The sequence below is a fragment of the Quercus suber genome, unplaced genomic scaffold, assembly GCF_002906115.3.
Source record: "Quercus suber isolate HL8 unplaced genomic scaffold, Cork oak 2.0 scaffold_282, whole genome shotgun sequence".
In the NCBI taxonomy this organism is placed as follows: Eukaryota; Viridiplantae; Streptophyta; class Magnoliopsida; order Fagales; family Fagaceae; genus Quercus; species Quercus suber.
The window spans coordinates 819,623-841,570 of NW_027069738.1; the positions used below are offsets into that span (position 1 = coordinate 819,623).

The window sequence follows — 21,948 nt, forward strand, 5'->3', positions numbered from 1 at the left end:
TGACATGAATTTGCACGCCTTCTTCGTCGGGGGTGCGCTCCGAGGAGAGACGTTAGGTACTTCAACAACATCCCTCCGGGCCACATTGTATGGCGCCATCGAGGTTACGCCTAGATTCTGCCGCACCGGAAACCCAGTGGGGGCTGCGGCCATAACGGCTCTCGGCACGGATGTCCTCACACTCGCCCAAAGCCGCCTCATATTTTCCAACTCCAGTCACAATTCCGGCGGGGTTGTTAAAGAGGCTTGGGGAGCTAAAAGGGTATATTCTTTCTGTTTGTGTTGGAAGGTTCATGGATTATGGAGAAACCATCCCCCCACCTTATATGGGGGATGAGGGTTGGTAAGAATTAATTCATGCAGAATTCAAAAAGAGAGTTATCAACAGGGCTAATAATGAAGCTACCAAATTCCAAGGGGGGCGTAGACCGTTGGACTCATGTTAATTCACGAGGACATTAATGAAGGTGCGTTTCACGCACCGAAGAGTCAAGCGCGGAACACGAATAGACAAAGGGCGCTTCATAAATGAAAAAGATGGGGGCTCGAGTTGGAGGCGAGATCAATGCCACGTGTAAATATCATAATCCGACCCAAGAAGGAATCATCTCCAGTAAAGCGGTCCGAGGACAAACCCCTATTTACAGAAAAATAGAAGTGGTAGACAGAACCAAGGTATTGCATGGTCCTCGGACCCAAGTCTATGGTAAAACTATTCACACCATTATACCTGGGTACTAGACAGAACCAAGGTATTGCATGGTCCTCGGACTCAAACCTATGGGGAAACTAGATACTTACAGAAAAATAGAAGTGGTAGACAGAACCAAGGTATTGCATGGTCCTTGGACCCAAGCCTATGGTAAAACTATTCACACCATTATACCTAGGTACTAGACAGAACCAAGGTATTGCATGGTCCTCGGACTCAAACCTATGGGGAAACTAGATACTTACAGAAAAATAGAAGTGGTAGACAGAACCAAGGTATTGCATGGTCCTCGGACCCAAGCCTATGGTAAAACTATTCACACCATTATACCTGGGTACTAGACAGAACCAAGGTATTGCATGGTCCTCGGACTCAAACCTATGGGGAAACTAGATACTTACAGAAAAATAGAAGTGGTAGACAGAACCAAGGTATTGCATGGTCCTCGGACCCAAGCCTATGGTAAAACTATTCACACCATTATACCTGGGTACTAGACAGAACCAAGGTATTGCATGGTCCTCGGACTCAAACCTATGGGGAAACTAGATACTTACAGAAAAATAGAAGTGGTAGACAGAACCAAGGTATTGCATGGTCCTCGGACCCAAGCCTATGGTAAAACTATTCACACCATTATACCTGGGTACTAGACAGAACCAAGGTATTGCATGGTCCTCGGACTCAAACCTATGGGGAAACTAGATACTTACAGAAAAATAGAAGTGGTAGACAGAACCAAGGTATTGCATGGTCCTCGGACCCAAGCCTATGGTAAAACTATTCACACCATTATACCTGGGTACTAGACAGAACCAAGGTATTGCATGGTCCTCGGACTCAAACCTATGGGGAAACTAGATACTTACAGAAAAATAGAAGTGGTAGACAGAACCAAGGTATTGCATGGTCCTCGGACCCAAGCCTATGGTAAAACTATTCACACCATTATACCTGGGTACTAGACAGAACCAAGGTATTGCATGGTCCTCGGACTCAAACCTATGGGGAAACTAGATACTTACAGAAAAATAGAAGTGGTAGACAGAACCAAGGTATTGCATGGTCCTCGGACCCAAGCCTATGGTAAAACTATTCACACCATTATACCTGGGTACTAGACAGAACCAAGGTATTGCATGGTCCTCGGACTCAAACCTATGGGGAAACTAGATACTTACAGAAAAATAGAAGTGGTAGACAGAACCAAGGTATTGCATGGTCCTCGGACCCAAGCCTATGGTAAAACTATTCACACCATTATACCTGGGTACTAGACAGAACCAAGGTATTGCATGGTCCTCGGACTCAAACCTATGGGGAAACTAGATACTTACAGAAAAATAGAAGTGGTAGACAGAACCAAGGTATTGCATGGTCCTCGGACCCAAGCCTATGGTAAAACTATTCACACCATTATACCTGGGTACTAGACAGAACCAAGGTATTGCATGGTCCTCGGACTCAAACCTATGGGGAAACTAGATACTTACAGAAAAATAGAAGTGGTAGACAGAACCAAGGTATTGCATGGTCCTCGGACCCAAGCCTATGGTAAAACTATTCACACCATTATACCTGGGTACTAGACAGAACCAAGGTATTGCATGGTCCTCGGACTCAAACCTATGGGGAAACTAGATACTTACAGAAAAATAGAAGTGGTAGACAGAACCAAGGTATTGCATGGTCCTCGGACCCAAGCCTATGGTAAAACTATTCACACCATTATACCTGGGTACTAGACAGAACCAAGGTATTGCATGGTCCTCGGACTCAAACCTATGGGGAAACTAGATACTTACAGAAAAATAGAAGTGGTAGACAGAACCAAGGTATTGCATGGTCCTCGGACCCAAGCCTATGGTAAAACTATTCACACCATTATACCTGGGTACTAGACAGAACCAAGGTATTGCATGGTCCTCGGACTCAAACCTATGGGGAAACTAGATACTTACAGAAAAATAGAAGTGGTAGACAGAACCAAGGTATTGCATGGTCCTCGGACCCAAGCCTATGGTAAAACTATTCACACCATTATACCTGGGTACTAGACAGAACCAAGGTATTGCATGGTCCTCGGACTCAAACCTATGGGGAAACTAGATACTTACAGAAAAATAGAAGTGGTAGACAGAACCAAGGTATTGCATGGTCCTCGGACCCAAGCCTATGGTAAAACTATTCACACCATTATACCTGGGTACTAGACAGAACCAAGGTATTGCATGGTCCTCGGACTCAAACCTATGGGGAAACTAGATACTTACAGAAAAATAGAAGTGGTAGACAGAACCAAGGTATTGCATGGTCCTCGGACCCAAGCCTATGGTAAAACTATTCACACCATTATACCTGGGTACTAGACAGAACCAAGGTATTGCATGGTCCTCGGACTCAAACCTATGGGGAAACTAGATACTTACAGAAAAATAGAAGTGGTAGACAGAACCAAGGTATTGCATGGTCCTCGGACCCAAGCCTATGGTAAAACTATTCACACCATTATACCTGGGTACTAGACAGAACCAAGGTATTGCATGGTCCTCGGACTCAAACCTATGGGGAAACTAGATACTTACAGAAAAATAGAAGTGGTAGACAGAACCAAGGTATTGCATGGTCCTCGGACCCAAGCCTATGGTAAAACTATTCACACCATTATACCTGGGTACTAGACAGAACCAAGGTATTGCATGGTCCTCGGACTCAAACCTATGGGGAAACTAGATACTTACAGAAAAATAGAAGTGGTAGACAGAACCAAGGTATTGCATGGTCCTCGGACCCAAGCCTATGGTAAAACTATTCACACCATTATACCTGGGTACTAGACAGAACCAAGGTATTGCATGGTCCTCGGACTCAAACCTATGGGGAAACTAGATACTTACAGAAAAATAGAAGTGGTAGACAGAACCAAGGTATTGCATGGTCCTCGGACCCAAGCCTATGGTAAAACTATTCACACCATTATANTATTCGTCCTCAGAAGAACTCAGTTCAACCACCTCCCTTGCCTTCTTAGATAGTCCTTCCTCGGCCACCATTACTTGTTGGGATGAGGAGGGACCTGCTAGCGGAATGCCTTCAGGTATATAAGACCCCTCGAAAAATGCAAAACCGTCCTCCACCACGGTAATCTGCGTAAGCCGAGGGTCACGAGCTCTAATTACGTGCTTCGGGACTGGGAATGATTTCTGAGCTGGGTCGCATCCGAGGATTTGATGAGCAGCTCTAACCTGGTTATCAGTTTCGTTCAGGAAAAGTTCCGACCTAAGAACAGTTTTCAAATCCGCTTTGTTAACCAGGTGGAAATGACGTGCAAAGGCGTGCGGATCTACGAAAAGAAAAGTGAAACTCCTGTGGTTAATAAACCAAAGCGGATATACAGTTATTAACATAAAAATATTGAAACCTAGATTGTCTCCTACTTCGGATACCCTACCTGGCTCTCCCTCTACTGTTGGGCAATGAAAACCGTTGTGCCACTCCCCCGACACTATAAGGAAATCTTGAGTCAACCCCTTATTGGAATCAGGAAGACACTGGATGAGACGAACCCTATCATCCCTTGTCTTCATATAGTACGTCTTACCCCTCAGGTGATGAAGGTTGTAGCACCAGTTCACATCGTGGTGAGTCAGTCTCAACCCCATTTTTTCATTCAAGGTATCTACACACCCTAATATCCTAAATACATTCACGGCACACTGGGTAGGAGCCAGGCGAAAATGCCTAAGGTAATTAAGGGTCACTGGCCTCATAGGAATTCTCATCCCTCCCTCTACGAAAGCGACTATCGGGATCACGACTTCACCCTCTCTCCTCTTAATGTACCACTCCCCTTCTTCACAGTACTTCAAACTCACATTATTGGGTATCCCATAGTCAACAATGAAGTTGTTCATCATCTCGTCGGACTCAACCAACTTCTTAAACTTACCCATTCCCCAAGGACAACTAAAAGTTCCAAGAGAAGAAAAGAAGGAATAGAATTAAGGAAAATTTGGGGTCACTGGAAGAAGAAGACTTACAAAAATATGACGATTCTCTTCAGGTAGTGTGCAAGTTGAACCAGATTCAAATCATACGCATCAATGGTTGTAAGCACGAAAATGAGGAAACCAGGCGGTTCAAACAGGTGCTTATTCTCCCCCTTAGGTTCCCCAAATGTAACTGCCTGCCCATAAAAGCAGGAGATCCCCACCGAACAATTACCATCACGCCATTGAAAGTGGAAAACGTGGTGCCGCTAAAATTTAATGTGGGCATACATTAAGTCTTGAAACGCAAAAAACGCACATCGGGCAGTCGAAAAGTCGCCAGCATTAGCACGAACCGAAGTGAGGCGATTCGTCTAGAGGGCCCGTAGGTATCAAAACCCTCCTCCCCGTCCGAGGGAACGTGCAGCAGGGTTTTGAGGGGCTATTGTGGGGCCCGTGGGCTTGATAGCCTCAGCCTATCGTGTAGTAGGCCCAAGGCCGACGCCGAGGAAGACTGACCATCCAAGGCTAAGTTGGGGAAAGCCTATTTTTTGACCCGCGCCGAGGACCTCTTCGTCCTCAGCATACTAAGGATAATTTTGGGAAGGGACAAGCCCAGAGCAAGCTGTCACATTCACACTTAATGCATTCACCTAACCTTTCTGGCCGCATTAATGAGGATATAACCCCTTAGCAGGGCAACGTTGATCAGAGTGAACCACTTGAGTACTGATAAGGCCTTTGATGGGACGGACGGCCAGAAGAAAGGCGAATGGATGATCAACAGATGGAAGAAGGAGATAGGAAAATGAAGACTATATAAGAAAAGCAAGTAAAGTAAAAAAGGAGGAGGGAAAAAGGAGGAGAAAAAAGGGGCTCCTCGGCCACGGGCCGAGGAGCATCCCTCCAGTTGTAAATAAACTCTTAAGTATTTTTTAATAAAAGAGAGTTCATGCTTAGTGAACGACGGCCAATGCCTAAACCTTCAATCCACTCTCTACAAATTTATTGTTTGGGTTTGTTGGGTTGAAAACCCATTCATACTCAGGGTCAAATCCAAATTGAGTCCCTACAATTACAGAGTTTAAATCCTATTGAAATTATAATTTCTAATAAACGTTAATATAAAAAAATGAAAAAAAAAAAAAAAGAGAGAAAAAGAAAACGTGATTGACAGATATAAGGAAATATGAAAGTTTTTATTTTTTATTTTTAAATGTCATCAATGTAGAAATTATCAAATTAATGGAGATATATTCCATTTTTTGGGATAGATTTATATTAATGAAATTATTATATAGTTTGTTAGGATTATCTAAAAATTCCCCAATTAGATGATAATTTAGGTTTCCTTTAAATATAGTGGTTGTATGGCATCAAACAACTAAATTTTACATTTGATTTTACATGATCCTTGAGCCGTCGGTATGCTTTGGAAGAAATCAGTAGTCAATGAAATAAATTCCTCATTCTCAAAAAAAAAAAAAAAAATGAAATAAATTCCTTGCTATATCCAAATTTAGATTGTATATTATTGTCATAGCACTATTTCAAACCCATGTATGCATGTCCCTCGCCTCATCAATTTGGAGTATAGATAAGAAAAAACACGCCCTATGATTATGATTATGTTTTTAGTTAAATGGTTACTTCTACAGTTCTACCCAATATTTAAAATAACAATACGTATAAGTTTTCATACATCACAATAATAATACTAATTTTTCAAAAAAAAAATTAAAAAAAAAAAAAGCGCGTGCAAAGAAAATTAAAATTGTACAACTAAAATTATAAAGCTAATATGAATGGTCCATGTTAAATTAAATTGTAAAGGAAGAAAAACACTAAATGAGAATAAGAAAAAAAAAATGTATTAAATATGTTCCCCCATTCGATTGCTTATTCCTTCCATTTTACAAAAAAGAAAAAAAGAAAAAGAAGAAACAGGAGGAAGGATGGAAGGAACATGTTGATGAAGTACGAAAACGAAATATGTTTACCCTGGTTTCGTGGTTGTTGCCTGCTTGCTTGCTTTTAGGAAAAACTCTTTTTAACGGTTCAGAAGTGTTGGGAAAGTCCAAAGTAGAAGGAAAGCAAAGAAGATAGGCGGCCCTAGCTAACATGGACAACCCACTTGTGTCACTGACAGACACTGTGGATGGGGCCGTAGACTACAGAGGCCGCCCAGTCCTCCGATCGAACACTGGTGGCTGGAGGTCATCATATTTCATCATAGGTAACACTTCTAACACTACATGAGTAGTACAGTACCCACTAATTATTTCATATATTTGTTTTTGTGTGTGAGTTTTGTGATAGATATGTTATATATAGGTGTGGAAGTGGCGGAGAGGTTTGCATACTACGGGATAAGCGCGAACTTGATAACGTATTTGACGGGACCGCTGGGTCAGTCCACAGCCACTGCGGCGGAGAACGTTAACGTTTGGTCCGGAACAGCGTCGTTGCTTCCTCTTTTGGGAGCATTCCTGGCTGATTCTTTTCTGGGTCGCTACCGCACCATTGTCGTTGCTTCTCTTATCTACGTCTTGGTACGTCTGTGTCTCTCTCCTAACCACACATTTTTTTTATACACTAACATTTTCTCGTTTGGGTTCCACTAACGGCATTTTTTTCACTTACTAATAACCATTGTATAATAATTTGGAGCTCTAAAAATAGCTTCTTGTTCTTTGCTTTGAACTTTGGAACCATGGAATTAAATAGCTGCTTGTGCTAAATGTCTTGTACATCGCCAATTTATTCTTTTGTGCTCAGGACTTTATTTATTCAAGTAATAGTTTTTTTAATATATATATATATATATATTTTTTTTTTAAATAAGAAAAGTAATAGTATTGGTTTCATTTGCGTGGTCACTTCCTGAAACAACTCTTATGTAAAATCCACACTCGTAAAACCGTGTATGTAGGAACCACACATGTGGGATAAGAATGACATGCAGCCCAACCCTACAGCTATAGACTGTGCTTTATTTTGTGAAACTTGCCCCTCTTGAAAGATCAAGTTCAACTCCCCCTCACCCCCTAATACAAAGCCTAAATACATTTAAATATATTAACATCTTCATTATGGATTTGGATCCTTTCCATTTTCTGGCCATGAATTAAAGTTGAATAAATCTAGGGTCTGACTTTGTAAGGATACATTTGTAATGGGCTTCAAATAGACTAAAGCTATTTTGAACTTAAATGCTTCTCCAATTTGCTGGTTGATTGATATTTTTTTCTCATCTATAGCCTATTTACCTTGAAAGAGAAATTTGTAGAAGTTGATAAAACATGTCAAATTTAAAGTTTTTAGTTGTTTAATTTGGTCCATTAACTTTCAATATCGATTAGGTTCTTAGTTCTTCCCTCTTAAGTTTATACAAAACTAGCTAATATGGCAATTGGGCACACATGAAAAGGTTATTATAAAACATGTAAAAAAATTCAGAAATCAAGTCAATTTCAACTATTAGCCTTTTTTTTTTTGATGGGTAGTGCGAGGGAGACTCAAGGATGACATCGTATTGGTTTTGAAATTAATGGTTGAGAGACCAAATTCAACCTCGTCCAATACTTAACATTTTTCTAATATCTTTCCTAGACACAAGTCCCCATATATGGCATCTTAAATACAATGTTGACGGTCTAATCTTGTATGAATGCTCTTGAGACAGTCAACATTGTACATAAGTCTGTGGAAAGGCAAGGTGCAAAATTTTTTATTCCTCAATCCTATTCTGTTCTTGCTTGATATGCTATGTGCTAAAAGAAAAAACAGAGCAAATTAACACCTGAACTAACAGAACTAATTAACCCGTATAATATATATATATATATATATATTTATTTACTGTGCTAGCCCACTAAATAAAAGGCACATGCTGAACCTTAATTTATACGTAATCTTGAGTTTGAGAGAAATGCCTTATTCAGCATTGTGTTAGAAGTTTCTGTCATATTTTTCTGTTAAATAATCTTTGACTTGGATTGGGATGAATCACAGGGACTAGGCTTGCTGACTGTGTCGGCTATGCTTCCTTCTCTAAGCACTCCTGATTACATAGACGCCAACAAAATTATGTTACGTTCTACTTGTCAGCTCCAAGTAATTTTATTCTTCTTATCTCTTTATATAGTCGCAGTTGGGCAAGGTGGACACAAACCTTGTGTTCAGGCTTTTGGAGCTGATCAGTTTGATGGACTAGATCCTGAGGAGTGCAAAGCCAAAAGCTCATTCTTCAACTGGTGGTATTTTGGTATATGTGGGGGTGCTGCTGTTACAAATTTGGTCACATGCTACATACAAGAAAACCTTAGTTGGGGTTTGGGATTTGGAATTCCTTGTATTCTGATGATTGCTGCATTGGGCGTTTTCTTGCTTGGTACCAGGACTTATCGATATAGTGTTAAAGGGGATGAGGAAAGCCCATTTCTCAGGATTGGTCGAGTCTTTGTTGCTGCTGTTAAAAATTGGCGGACTAACCCTTTGCCAATAATTATTGAAGAGGAAGCTCATGCAACCCTGCCACACCATAGCTCTGAACAATTCAAGTAAGATAAGTGCATTTCATCATATGCTGATAAATTAAGAGGAAGGGGAAATAGATAAATTAAGTACATTTGAAGTCTTAGATAAGCTTTTATTTTAGTATACTCGCAATGTCTTTGACAATTTCAAAAGAACTTGGAAATAGTAAAATTAATTTATCAAGAGGCTTCCAAACGGAGGAAAATTCTTAGGTACTCTCAGAGTATAGAGAAATGGTACTCCATCTTCTCAAATTCATGGTGGATCACACCAAAAATTTAATAAGTGGACTCTATTATAAATGTTAGAAGAAAGAACATCATTTTCCGTGCTCCGGGAGTACCTAATAATTACTCCCAAACAGACTCTCTTTTGTGCTTCTATAAGATTTTATAAACAGCCTTTGACCTTAACACTCCTTAAGAATAAGATCTTGCAAAAAAAAAAAAAAAAAAAGGACTTATCGATATAGTGTTAAAGAGGATGAGAAAAGCCCTTTTGTGAGGATTGGTCGAGTCTTTGTTGCTGCAGTTAAAAATTGGCAGCGGACTACCCCTTTGGCAATAATTATTGAAGAGGAAGCTCATGCAACCCTGCCACACCATAACTCTGAACAATTCAAGTAAGATAAATGCATTTCAAGCATATGCTGATAAATTAAGAGGAAAAGGGAAATAGAAATGTAGCAATATAGGTCCAGTAACAAATTATGGTACATTTGAAGTCTTAGATAAGCTTTTATTTCAGTATACTCACAATATCTTTGACAATTTCAAAAGAACTTGGAAATAGTAAAATTAAATTATCGAGTTTTGGAATTGGTACTAGTAAAATTAATTTATCAAGTTTTCAAGAGGCTTCCAAACGGACTCTCTTTTGTGCTTCCATTTTGATTTCATTGAGGGCTAGTCATTGTCCTTGACACTTTCATTGGTGCATTAATTGCAAGCCTTTTAAGATTGAGATTGGATCTTTGTGTAATGGCAAGTGCCTTCCACCAAAAGCGATAGGTTGCAAGTCAGGAATTAACCTCTCTAAAAATTGAAGGTAGGGTTGTCTACCAATCACCCTCACAAACCCCACAAAATTCAAGGTAAGGTATAGTTACTCTGGAAGTTGACAACTATGCATCCATGTTATGTGGCTATTCACTAAACTAAAACTACATATACCACCTGACAGTGGTCCCACCTTAGAGATTAGAGGGCTCTTACATCTTTGTAGGATGAAACTTTTTAGCATGACACAAGGGACTTCTGCTTACACAAAGAAAGGGAAACAAATTTGAAAATAGTACGATGAACTTCTCTTATATTAAGAAGGCCATATTGTGATTCTCAGGTACTGGACAAGCCTTCCTCGTCTTGTAATAGAAGTTGACTCACTAAGACAACTTTGAATTGGTTATTTAATTTAGATAACAAGTCCTCTTATAGGGCATTTTGAATCCTGTGATGTTGCAGGTTTCTTAACAAAGCCTTGCTGTTCCCAGATGGTTCAAAAGAAGAAGGCAATGTTTGTTCTGTTAGTGACATTGAAGAAGCAAAGACAGTTCTTAGGCTTGTTCCAATATGGGTTACGAGCTTGGCATATGCTGTTGTGCATTCTCAGATCACAACTTTCTTTACCAAGCAAGGTGCTACCATGGACAGAACAATTTTTCCTGCCATTGAGATACCAGCTGCTTCACTACAGTCCTTTGTCGGCCTGTCCATTATTCTTGTCATTCCCATATATGATCGCATCTTTGTTCCTATAGCAAGAGCTTTTACTAGAAAGCCCTCTGGCATCACGATGTTACAGAGAATTGGAATTGGGATGCTTTTCTCTGCCATTGGCATTGTAGTTGCAGCTCTAGTTGAAATGAAAAGGCTCAAAACTGCTGAAGAATATGGGCTAGTTGATATGCCAGATGTGACTATTCCTATGAGTGCGTGGTGGCTTCTTCCTCAATATGTTCTGTCAGGAATTGCTGATGTTTTCACTGTGGTTGGCCTACAAGAATTCTTCTATGATCAAGTCCCAATTGAATTAAGAAGTGTGGGTCTTGCCCTCTATATCAGTATTTTTGGGGTCGGGAGTTTTTTAAGTAGCTTTCTCGTCTCTGTCATTGAAGAAGTGTTTGGTAGGGATGGCAAAAATAGTTGGTTTGCTGATAATCTTAATCGGGCACATCTTGATTACTTCTATTGGCTACTTGCCGGACTCAGTGCAGCAGCATTGGCTCCTTATGTATATTTTGCAAAATTTTACATTTATAATAGGAAAAGTAAAACATAGGTACAGTCATATCAGTTGACTTCAATTTGTAGTAAGTAGTAAGCAAATAAGGTAGGGCTAATACACAAGAGTGAAGTGTGCTCTCATATTGTTGCAGTATAATCATTATACATGGTTGCAGCATATGGGATGTGAGGCTTGTGTAGAGAGGTGAGCCATGTATATCTATTTACAATATTTTATCCTTTTCTCTAAATATGTTTGTAAATATATTGCATAATCATCATTTTCTATTATATTAGAGCATTGGCAATTAACTTTGCCAATCTTTTGTTGTCCCATGTCAAGCACTTGTTTCCAATTAATGCCTTTAATTCTCAACTCTTGTTCCAACCATACCTCTCCCATTTTTGACTCTTTTCTTCCCTTCATAATTCCTCACCTTTATAGTTTTGGCACTTTTTAATGATTCACTTCTTGCAAAACAAGCTTGGCGTCTTCTACACAACAAATCATCTCTTTTTCATAAGGTGTTCAAAGCTCGGTTTTTCCCTAATTGTTCTATTATGGAGGTCATAGATTCTAGATCGGGTTCATATGCTTAGTGGAGCATTCTTATAGGAAGAGATGTATTACAAAAAAGAGCTTGATGGCGGATTTGCACCAAGGGAGGCTGTGGGTACAATGGGGAAGTACGCCTCGGCCGAGTGGACAGTGATGGAGAAAAATGGAGTTACTACTTAGATTAGATCTAGGAACCATAAATATAGCGCCCTTGTAGAAAGACTGATCTATACTAGAGCACATGTTTGGAGTTTAGGTATGGGATGGGATGATATTAGGCACCCAACCCCACCCGTCTCATAGGTCAACCTTCACTTATTGTGTTCCAAATCCTAATCCCATCAAAGGGTCCTTTAACATGTTATTTTAAACTCACACACAATAACAGGCAAAATGTGGCAAATGTCCCACACTTATCCATAGCAAAAAAACCCCTACCATTCATCTAGCAAAATACATATCAAGGGCAATAAGCACATCCAAGGCAGTAGCATTAACAAGGCATTTAATCAAGCATATTCAATCATCCAAACCTAGCATCATGATATTCATCAATCAAGGAGACCAATCATCATATTTAAAGATGCATGTTCGTATTCATATGCATGACTTACCTTTACTTACCTCGCTACACCATAACACCTCAAAACCTATGCATCGATGCATGTTTAAGTTCTCATGAATGTTCATGTCGTTCAACCAAGACATAAACCCTAATTATTAATTTATCAATCCAAGCATGTGGAACATGTTATTCTACCAACTCTAATGCTAAACATGTGAAAACTAGACTTAACAAGACCTAAACATGAGATTAAAAATAAATAAAGAAAACAAAAAAGCAAGAGTATGCGTGCGCATAAATAGGATATGCATGTGCATCCCAACTATATGCGTACGCATACTTCGAGTGTACGAAGTATACGTACACATGCATAGAGCATGCACACGCATATACGCCCAAAAACATAGTTTTTAAGCAAGCAACTAAATGACAATCAAACAAAACCTAACATGCTTCTAATATATTAATCTAACTCTTCATTCAAAACATGGTGAGACACAACAAAGTAAAACCAAATAAATCAAAACATATTTCTAAACATGCATAATATATAAATTAATTAAGAGCAATAAGAACACAAGTTATAAAATATCCAAATTAAGGAAGAGCCATGAAGAGAGTCTCACCTTACTTATAGAACACAACTTGGTTGATATTTAACGGGCCCCTCAGTGCCTACAGAACAAGATTTAATTGAAAGAACAAGAATAATTGAAGAAAACAATAGTTTTTAGGATAATTACAACTCAAGAACAAACTTATAATTGAAAAGGTTTTAGAAAACGATTTGGGAAAATAGTTTCTACCTTAGAAGTAACTAAAGAGAGGTTTTTAATTTGTAAAAAAAACGTGCAAAGGTGCTGCCCTAGAGTTTTAGAAAAGAAAATTAGGGTTTTAGAGAAGGTGATGCCAAAAAATAACTCTCTCTGGCTAGGGTTTCGATTGGAGACATAAGATGAGTATTTATAAGCTTAAATTAGGGTTTTTAGGGCCTTTTAATGGTCTTTGAACGTACCCAAGAGTCTATGGGCCGGCCCACATCAAAGCATGATGTTTTGAGCCCTTAAAATGAAATTTTATAATCTAGAAAATCGGACTGCTTAGTTGACCCAACTTCAAATGGTCAAACTTACTCAATATAAGTCCAAATTAGTCAAAATTTGTGTTCAACTTGAAGCCCAGGATGCCTACTTTCCAATGAAATAAATCTAACTCAAAAATTTTTTTAGGATCAAAAGGTATGGTTAAAATAGTGAGCAAATGTCATTTTTCAGCTTTTTCAAAGCGATTTGAGCACTCTTGAGTTGTAATTACTTCTAAACTATTAAAATAACTTCAATTACTTTTTGTAAACATGTCAAGCTCATCATTGGGACCGGGGACTAAAGTTTATTAACTGGGTACAAAATGAGGTGTCTGCAAAGGCTGAAATTATTAAAAAATATTTCTTTGTCCTGAACAGCTTTTGAGGATGTATTATTTTGGCCTCTCTCACAAGATGGTAAGTACAATTGCAAATCTGGCTATCGGTTTTTAAAGGAGAAAGTAGAGTTGAGTATGTCGGAATTTGAAGCTTAAAGAATTGTTCAACAATGGCGGATGAGCAATGTAACAGAGACAAAGGAAAGGTGAGAGAGAAATTAATACAGAAAGAGAAACCAGAGAAAGTTATTTCAATTCTATCAAGCTTAAAATAAAATACACAGTACCTACACTATTTATAGATTAAGTACATTATAGACTTGATCATTCCAGAGAGAGAGAGTATCAACTGCTCTTAACTAACTAAGAACTAACTCCAGATTATAAGCCGTGATTTCCGGAGCTGAAGGACCTGGCTTCAGTGACAGTTAGAGAGAGTGTTCCAAACTTCTCTTGAGCTAGTTACACCAACAACAAGTGAAAACACTTGTGGAGTGAGGGTTGAGTTTATCAAGGAAAGGAGTGCCTTATCCCTGATTCTCCAGGATTGAAAATCTGGATTTACAACTGAAGTTGTGTTTCCTGATGGATCAAGTACAAAAGGTGATGGCTTTGGTGCTGTGCCATCAATATGTTCAACCAAGGAATAAGCTTCAAGTATGGTGAGCAGTTGATGCTTCCATGGAATGTAGTTATTGTAATCAAGCTTAATTGACATGAGATTGGACATGTTTGAGAGTAATAGTAGTGGTGATTGAAAAGAGGTTGTATGGATAGGAGCTGTGTGTGTGGATTGAGTAGTATCTGTTTCAGGTGTTGAAGCCATAGGCTCTGATACCATGAAGGAATTTGAAGCTTAAAGAATTGTTCAACAATGGCGGATGAGCAATGTAACAGAGACAAAGGAAAGGTGAGAGAGAAATTAAAACAGAAAGAGAAACCAGAGAAAGTTATTTCAATTCTGTCAAGCTTAAAATAAAATACACAGTACCCACAATATTTATAGATTAAGTACATTACAGACTTGATCATTCCAGAGAGAGAGAGAGAGAGAGAGTATCGACTGCTCTTAACTAACTAAGAACTAACTCCAGATTATAAGCCGTGATTTCCGGAGCTGAAGGACCTGGCTTCAGTGACAATTAGAGCTGAAATCCTAACTGCATAGCACCAACACATAGCTTCTTCAAAGCAGAACCATTTGGGAGGGATGACATCGAAACGGCACCGTTTGAACACTTATATCTGGTTGACATAAAACTACACCGTTCCAATAAGTAGAACGACACCGTTTCTCTTAATTCATTAATATTCTTTTAACACAGACACAAAACGGCAGCGTTTAGTCTAAGAGCCGTTAGACATAAACTAGCCGTTATAACTTGTCTTCTTTGATTTCCAATTCCTGAGTTTCAGTTTCAGTCCTTTCTTTCACAAACAACCCCCCCCCTCTCCCTCTCTCTCTCTCTCTCTCTCTCTTCCTTACTCTTTCCCCCAACCTGCACTCCGCCTTTCCCCTTTATCTACTAAAAAAGAATCAAGGGTGATAAGATAACCTTGTATCTGTAAAAATAACATCCACATTCCAACATCTAAGAATATATTGAGTAGAGGAGAAGAATTAGTGCTCTATTTTGTTTAAATGGAAAAATGTTCTCCATATTTTCTAGTGTTTAGTACAACAAAAATAAAAAATCAACGAAAAAATGTTTTATGTTGTCAACAGAAGCAAGCCAAAAGAGGCATTCCCTACACTCACCTTCTCAATTGCCTTGTGCTGCCAACAACACTACTGCCACTGCCTCCCTCGCCAAACTACTACTGCTGCCACACCACCATCATGGCAGCTACCACTCCCCGCCATTGGCAACACTATAACACTATCTCCGACACCACCACTATTGCTGATAAAAAGGTTGTATCTAGTTCACAAAGCTCCCACATTTGGTGGGTAACCTTACTCAAATTTTTTTTTTGGGAGAGGCTAATACATGTGGCCGCTCCTATTTGATCTGTTGAGGATCCACAACTAAACAGAAAATTTCAGAACCAAGGTTTTGTTGTTGTTGGTTTTGGAGAGGCTCATTCCTAGACTTGAACCTAAGACTTTGCTTCTGGGAGAAAACACAAGTCATCGCACCAAAGCTTCATCTTTACCATTGCTTATACATATAAAAGATTATACTTAGTGCACAAAACTTTCATTTTTTGCAGGATTCGGGAGAGGTTGCAGGCAGCCTTACCCACCCGCCCCCCTCGCCCCTCTCCCCTTTTTTTTCGAGACATTAATTTCCTGATTGGAATCCACAGCCACAACTTGTCACTTTTGATGGAAGACACTTGCAATCACACCAAAAGGTCCAATCTCTTACATTTTCATACAAGTAAAATATATATATATTTTTTTGGGAAAGAAGTAAAATAAATTTATTCAACAAAGAAAATGAGAATTAATAGTCTAAATTTTACATTTACAATCTTAAGCTCTTTATAAAATCTAACAAAGAGCTTGAGGGAAAACTTCCTGAATCAATCATCCAATCATACATCACCATTGTCATTGCTACCGGCCTACTGCCATCACCACCACCACCATTTCACCCACTGCAACCATCATCATCACCACCAGTGTTTCCCCAGTTACTATCACCACTATCACCACATCACCTTTGCTACCACCACCACCACCACCATGACTTTTGCTATCACCATGCTTGCATGAAATATTAAAGATTTTTCATGTAAGCCAAATGACATAATTCGTTATCAACCCACCTGTCACCATAGACTGAACCGATTTCTCTAGTGGCCGATAACGGTTTTCTTCCTCCAAAACCCGACTTTGACGGGTTAGATGTCGGTTCTCATCCGCCAAAGTTTGAGCAACCAGAATCGACTGACCTAAACAGATTCTTGCAATATTTGGTAGATCTAGTGAGTTTTAGGATGTTTTTGGCTAGATTCGGCATAATCTCGCTGTGTCTAGCTGAGATCTCTTTGAAAATGGCATAGATCTCACTGAATTTGGTGAGATCTCAAAGGATTTTGGTTGACTTTTCATTGTTTTCTTGTCGGAATCTCATCATTTTCCAGATCTTGACTCGACCAACCTATCTGTCACCCTTTGAAGTTCCAACCCACCCAACCTGATCATCCTCACGGTTGGTGGCGGGTTGAGAATTCGTCCACCCGATCTGGTAGGGTTGGATATAGGTTGAGCTTAAACCTGATTCGACCTGACTCGTGAACAACCCTAACCATGGCTAAAGAGAAAAGCTTGAAGTCTCCTAATAAATAATAAATAAAAATGAAATTAAGGTGTCTATACTCTAAATAACAAAATGGGCATCTCCTAAAAAATGTTTGTCAACAAAGCACAAAAATACCAGACATGCACACTAGTAGCCATTACAGTTCAAGTGCTAAACATTTGGCCAATGAAAAAAATGCAAACTGTACCCAAAAAAAAAAAAAAGAACCACATAAGCATTTGAAGCCTTGAAGCCCCAACAGACAAAATCTCATGGAGATTAATAAATTTTGCTGCTGAAATTCATTAATTGGTCAGCCCTTTTTATTCTATTTTATTTAGTTGGGTAAGCAGGCAGCAAACAAGCCTGCCTATGAATTAGCATAAATCATTCAGCAATACTGTTTTTGGGTATTTTGGTCTAGCTCTTGGTCCTTAGAGTTTTGTTGATGTAATTTCAATGGAGGCTGAGGCTTAATTGTATTATGGATTCTCATGTGTTGTTACTTAAAGTTCAATGCTTTCATTTAAAGACAAAAAAAAACCCACATAAGCAATAATTTGGATGACTAAAATGTCCGTTCCAAATCAAACGAGTGAGATAAGGTTGATGATGAGAGAGGAGGAAAGAGGGGAGAGAAGGAAGCGAGATGATAAGAGACTAGAGACAGGGAGAGAGGGGGTTTGCTTAATTGCTATTGGCGGGGGTTTGCTTAATTGCTATTGGCGTCGGAGTTTCTTTTCAGTGGCTTCTTTTCCCCCAAAAGAAAAAGAAAAAAAAATTCGGTAAACAAGTGTATACAAAATAAGGGTCTTTTCTGTTGACTAAACGTTGACCTTGTTTCGCAAAACATAGGAAAATGAAAAAAAAAAACTTTATATACAAAATGTTATCCGCCCAAACAAACACATTAAAATTACCGTGGCTTTTTTCTTTAAAAAAATTACTATAGTTATTAGTGAAATTTGTGGTATTTTTGTGTATAAATCTCATTTCCACTCCTTTATGTGTTTAACACACCTTGAAGGATCTCTTTCAATCTTGTGATTTCTTCTTATGAGTAAATAAATAAAGCATCAAACGCTCCGTGGACTGTTGCCGAGGTTATAAGAAAATCTCTACTTTAAAAAAAAGAAAAAATTACTTCCTTGATATTATTGCAGAAAGTACATTTGGTGAACTTGTAGATCTTCTCAATTCTGATAAAGTTTGCCTTATTGAAGCTGCACGCATGCTTGAAGACATTAATTTAATTAGTGAAAGTTTTCATTCTATTTCTTTTGTTAGTGTGCCTTTAAAATGTAATAGAGCTGCTCCAGCCCTTACTAGTACTGCCAAAGAAAAAGAGAAGGTATTTTCTTAGTTTGAAAAATATCATTCTTAACGCAGGGTTGGCTGAGTTGGTGAGGCTCTCGGTCTCAAGATGTTTGTACTGGGCTTGATTGGGTGTGCTTCCCAGTTCGAGTCTTGCTACCTACACTTTGAAAATAATTTCCTAAGCTAGCGTTTTACCCCTTCGTGGGCTCACTCAGCGTGAACAATGATTAATTTCTGGTTGAAAACTTTGAAGATATACTATGTGGGAGCAAAAAAAAAAAAAAATTATGATTTTCTCCTCCTAATTGTAGACCATGATATTTTAATCACTAAAGTTTACCATTCTATTCCCCCACAAAACATGTTAAAATTAAAAAATAAGAATTAAAAAAAAAAATAATAATATAGCAAATTCCCAAACCCATAGACCACAAGGTGATGCAGTCAAACTCTCAAGTCTGAAATTTTTGACCCTCTCCACCTGGGGGCCACTGCATCTCCCCCAAAAATTCCCAAACCCACAAACCGCAAGAGAGGAGACCCATCACTCCTAAATGGCGATTACACCCAGTACAAGAAGAAATACAATCAGTGCTTCTCTTAGTTCTTGCTTGTTCGAAATTCCCTGTATCCTAATTCCCCTTCACCACTTTCATTTTCATTACATCAGGTACTGTAACTCCATATCTCTCTCTTTCTGTATGTTTAAATGTTTAATGTGTATGTTTTGTCAGGTTAGAATTGTAATAATGTTGCAAAACCCTTACTGTACGTGTACTAACCGTTTTTAATCAAAAACCCATCACCGACCCTACTCACATAGTCGGTGATGGGTTAACATTCTTCTACCATAAAGGGGTTGGGTTGTTCTTTGCTAGAGAGAACAATGGTGAGGGAAAGAAGGTGCTCCCAATGTGGCCTCACTGGCCACAACTTTAGGAATTGCACCAGCTCTGTTATTAGCAATACTGCCAATAATAACACCAATGCAGCTAAGTGCATCAAAATATTTGGTGTTTATTTACAGAATAATGTTAATGGCAACGTCGAGAACAACACGAGTCAAGTTGTTAGAGAGCCAAGCATTGCTATTGATCAGAAACCGAAAGGTATATATTATGTCAAAAAACTGGTTTTAGTTTTAGTTTATAGAAAGTAAAAAAAAAAAAAAATCTTGTGTTTTCTTTCTTATGGAAGTAAAAACATTGTGTCAATATGTTGTTTGCTGGAAAGAAGTTAGCATTGGACGAACGAATTATTAATTAGCAGTTTTTAATGTACTTAATTTGCTGTTTGTTTCAGGGAAGCGATGGACTGAAGAAGAGCACAAATTATTTCTAGCTGGTCTAAACCAGATTGGGAAACATGATTGGAAAGAAATTTCACAGAAGTTTGTGACCACCAAAACCCCAGCCCAGGTTGCTAGTCATGCACAGAAATATTTCCTGAGACAAGCTGAAACTAATAAGATGAAACGGAGACCAAGTGTGTTTGACTTGACTCTGCAGAATGAAGCGGAAATCTCTCCGTCTGCTCCTAAGGATTGCCAAGTTTCACTAACTAACAAAAGTGATGCTGAAAAGTCATTAGAGGTAAGTCCATCCATGCTCTAGTTTATCCAGATACAGTGTTAAAATAGTATATTAAATATAGTTGTTAACTTGTTGTGGCTTGCACCCCTATAGGCTGGCAGCTCTGAATCTTTGGCGTTGGATATTCCACCACTTGCTCAAATTCCAGCCTCTGTATGTGGTGCTCCAAGTTATTGTCAGATTCCTTCCATGGTAATTAAAAATTTGATTTTTGCCACTTTTTTTTAATTGTTGATTTCTATTTCATATGGTAGTAAAATAAAAATTATTTAAACTGATTTTAGGTCACAACATAGTGTGTATTTTATCTTTACTAGTAGATAACTACATAGTGTGTATTTTATCTTTACTAGTAGATAACTGGATAAGAACTATATCAACTATTAAACTAAGAACCATTGCTAGTGATCTTTAAAGCAATTTGTCAATGCAATGAACCTTGTGAGGAATTAGACCATCATTTGCACACTGTTTACAAATTTAATATCTTGCAGTGCTTTTAAAATAAAAATAATAATTCTTTATGCAATTTTTGGTGGGGGATTAATAGAAAGGGATCTCCCGGAAATATGCTTGCTTAAATTGTGGTGAGTGGTAGCTGGCAAGATTATGGGGGAAACTTTTTACTTAATAGTGCTTTAAAACAGTGCTGTAATAGTAGGATCTTCTCTGCTGTGCTTCATTAGGACTAATGTCAGTTGATTGGAAATTTGCAAGTTTACTTTATGCTCCATAGGCTGGTGGTGTCTGCGTTTTTAATAAATCGCTACAAAATTGATTATACTTGGATTACTATTCTCTAAAGTTCCAAAAATAGCATGTTGAATTATATGTTTTCAATATCCTTGATTCGAATCAAGATTGCAGCCTCAGATGTTTTCAATAGCTAGCCACATATGGCTTGTAACAAAATAGATTTCTTTAATCATGGAATTTTAATTTATTTATTTTCATTCACCACTTCATCTCCTAGGATATACATAGTATCAATTTCCTTCTGTTTCTTTGATCTCTTAAATTCTCTTTTTTATATGAATCTTTCTTCTAGCCAAAGCGTCAAACCAGTTTCTTTTTATAATGATTTTGCTTGTCTTAACAGGTGGGAATGCCTGGCAGAGGCAGTGCACAGTTCATCCCAAAACCAATGGTGAATTTTGCCAGCCAAAGTTATCCGCGCTGGTTGCCTGGAACCCAGCAGACTTTTTGTACTCGTGCTTCGGGTGTTATTGATCCATCCGACATTCCTTCACCACCGTCTTTCCGTCGCAGTCTATCTAATTTAGGCAATAGGCTTTCATCAATTGCTAGAGATGTTGAAGAGCTTACAATAGGACAGCCTCAGACCTCCCGAGGAATAAATGTGTCAACTCAAACATCTGGAGTTATTAGAGTGACATGAAAAGTTTTGATGAGTTGAAGCTTGATTTTTGCATTTTGATTTGTCAGCTGAAGGCTATAAAATTTTCCCCCCTTGCGTATAAAATAGATTTAGAACAAAGAGGCAATTTATTCTTTAATATTTGAGTACTTAGAGATATTTTACACTATCTGGCTTCTTATCTTTTTCCTTTCAAGTAATTAACCTGTGTCAAAACCACCAATTTTGATCTATTTTTTATTATATCAGATTGCAAGGCCGTTGCTAAATGTTCCACAATATTTTCTTCAATTAGACGTCAATCTTAGTGATTGCATTCTCTCTCTAGTCCACCACCCTAGTTCACCTTAGAGGCAGGAAAAAGAATAAAATGTTTGAAATATATTTCATAAAACTACA

General features: G+C 38.4%; 2 protein-coding genes across 3 annotated transcripts; both read left to right on the forward strand.

The window, feature by feature from the left end:
• The first annotated feature begins 6,675 nt into the window (after positions 1–6,675).
• Positions 6,676–11,756, forward strand: LOC136071060 (protein NRT1/ PTR FAMILY 5.10-like). The gene is made up of 4 exons (XM_065781899.1): positions 6,676–6,937; positions 7,036–7,253; positions 8,716–9,263; positions 10,704–11,756. The coding sequence occupies exons 1-4, from the start codon at positions 6,823–6,825 to the stop codon at positions 11,518–11,520; spliced, it is 1,698 nt and encodes a 565-aa protein (XP_065637971.1). The 5' UTR covers positions 6,676–6,822; the 3' UTR covers positions 11,521–11,756.
• Positions 11,757–19,017: 7,261 nt separating this feature from the next.
• On the forward strand, positions 19,018–21,603 carry LOC112012298 (uncharacterized). 2 transcript variants are annotated; one of them, XM_065781902.1, is made up of 5 exons: positions 19,018–19,249; positions 19,607–19,688; positions 19,882–20,171; positions 20,265–20,363; positions 21,271–21,603. In XM_065781902.1, the coding sequence occupies exons 3-5, from the start codon at positions 20,049–20,051 to the stop codon at positions 21,568–21,570; spliced, it is 522 nt and encodes a 173-aa protein (XP_065637974.1). In that variant the 5' UTR covers positions 19,018–19,249; positions 19,607–19,688; positions 19,882–20,048; the 3' UTR covers positions 21,571–21,603. The 2 variants fall into 2 exon arrangements, with proteins under 2 accessions (XP_065637974.1, XP_023900452.1); XM_024044684.2 differs by lacking the exon at positions 19,607–19,688.
• Positions 21,604–21,948: the final 345 nt, after the last annotated feature.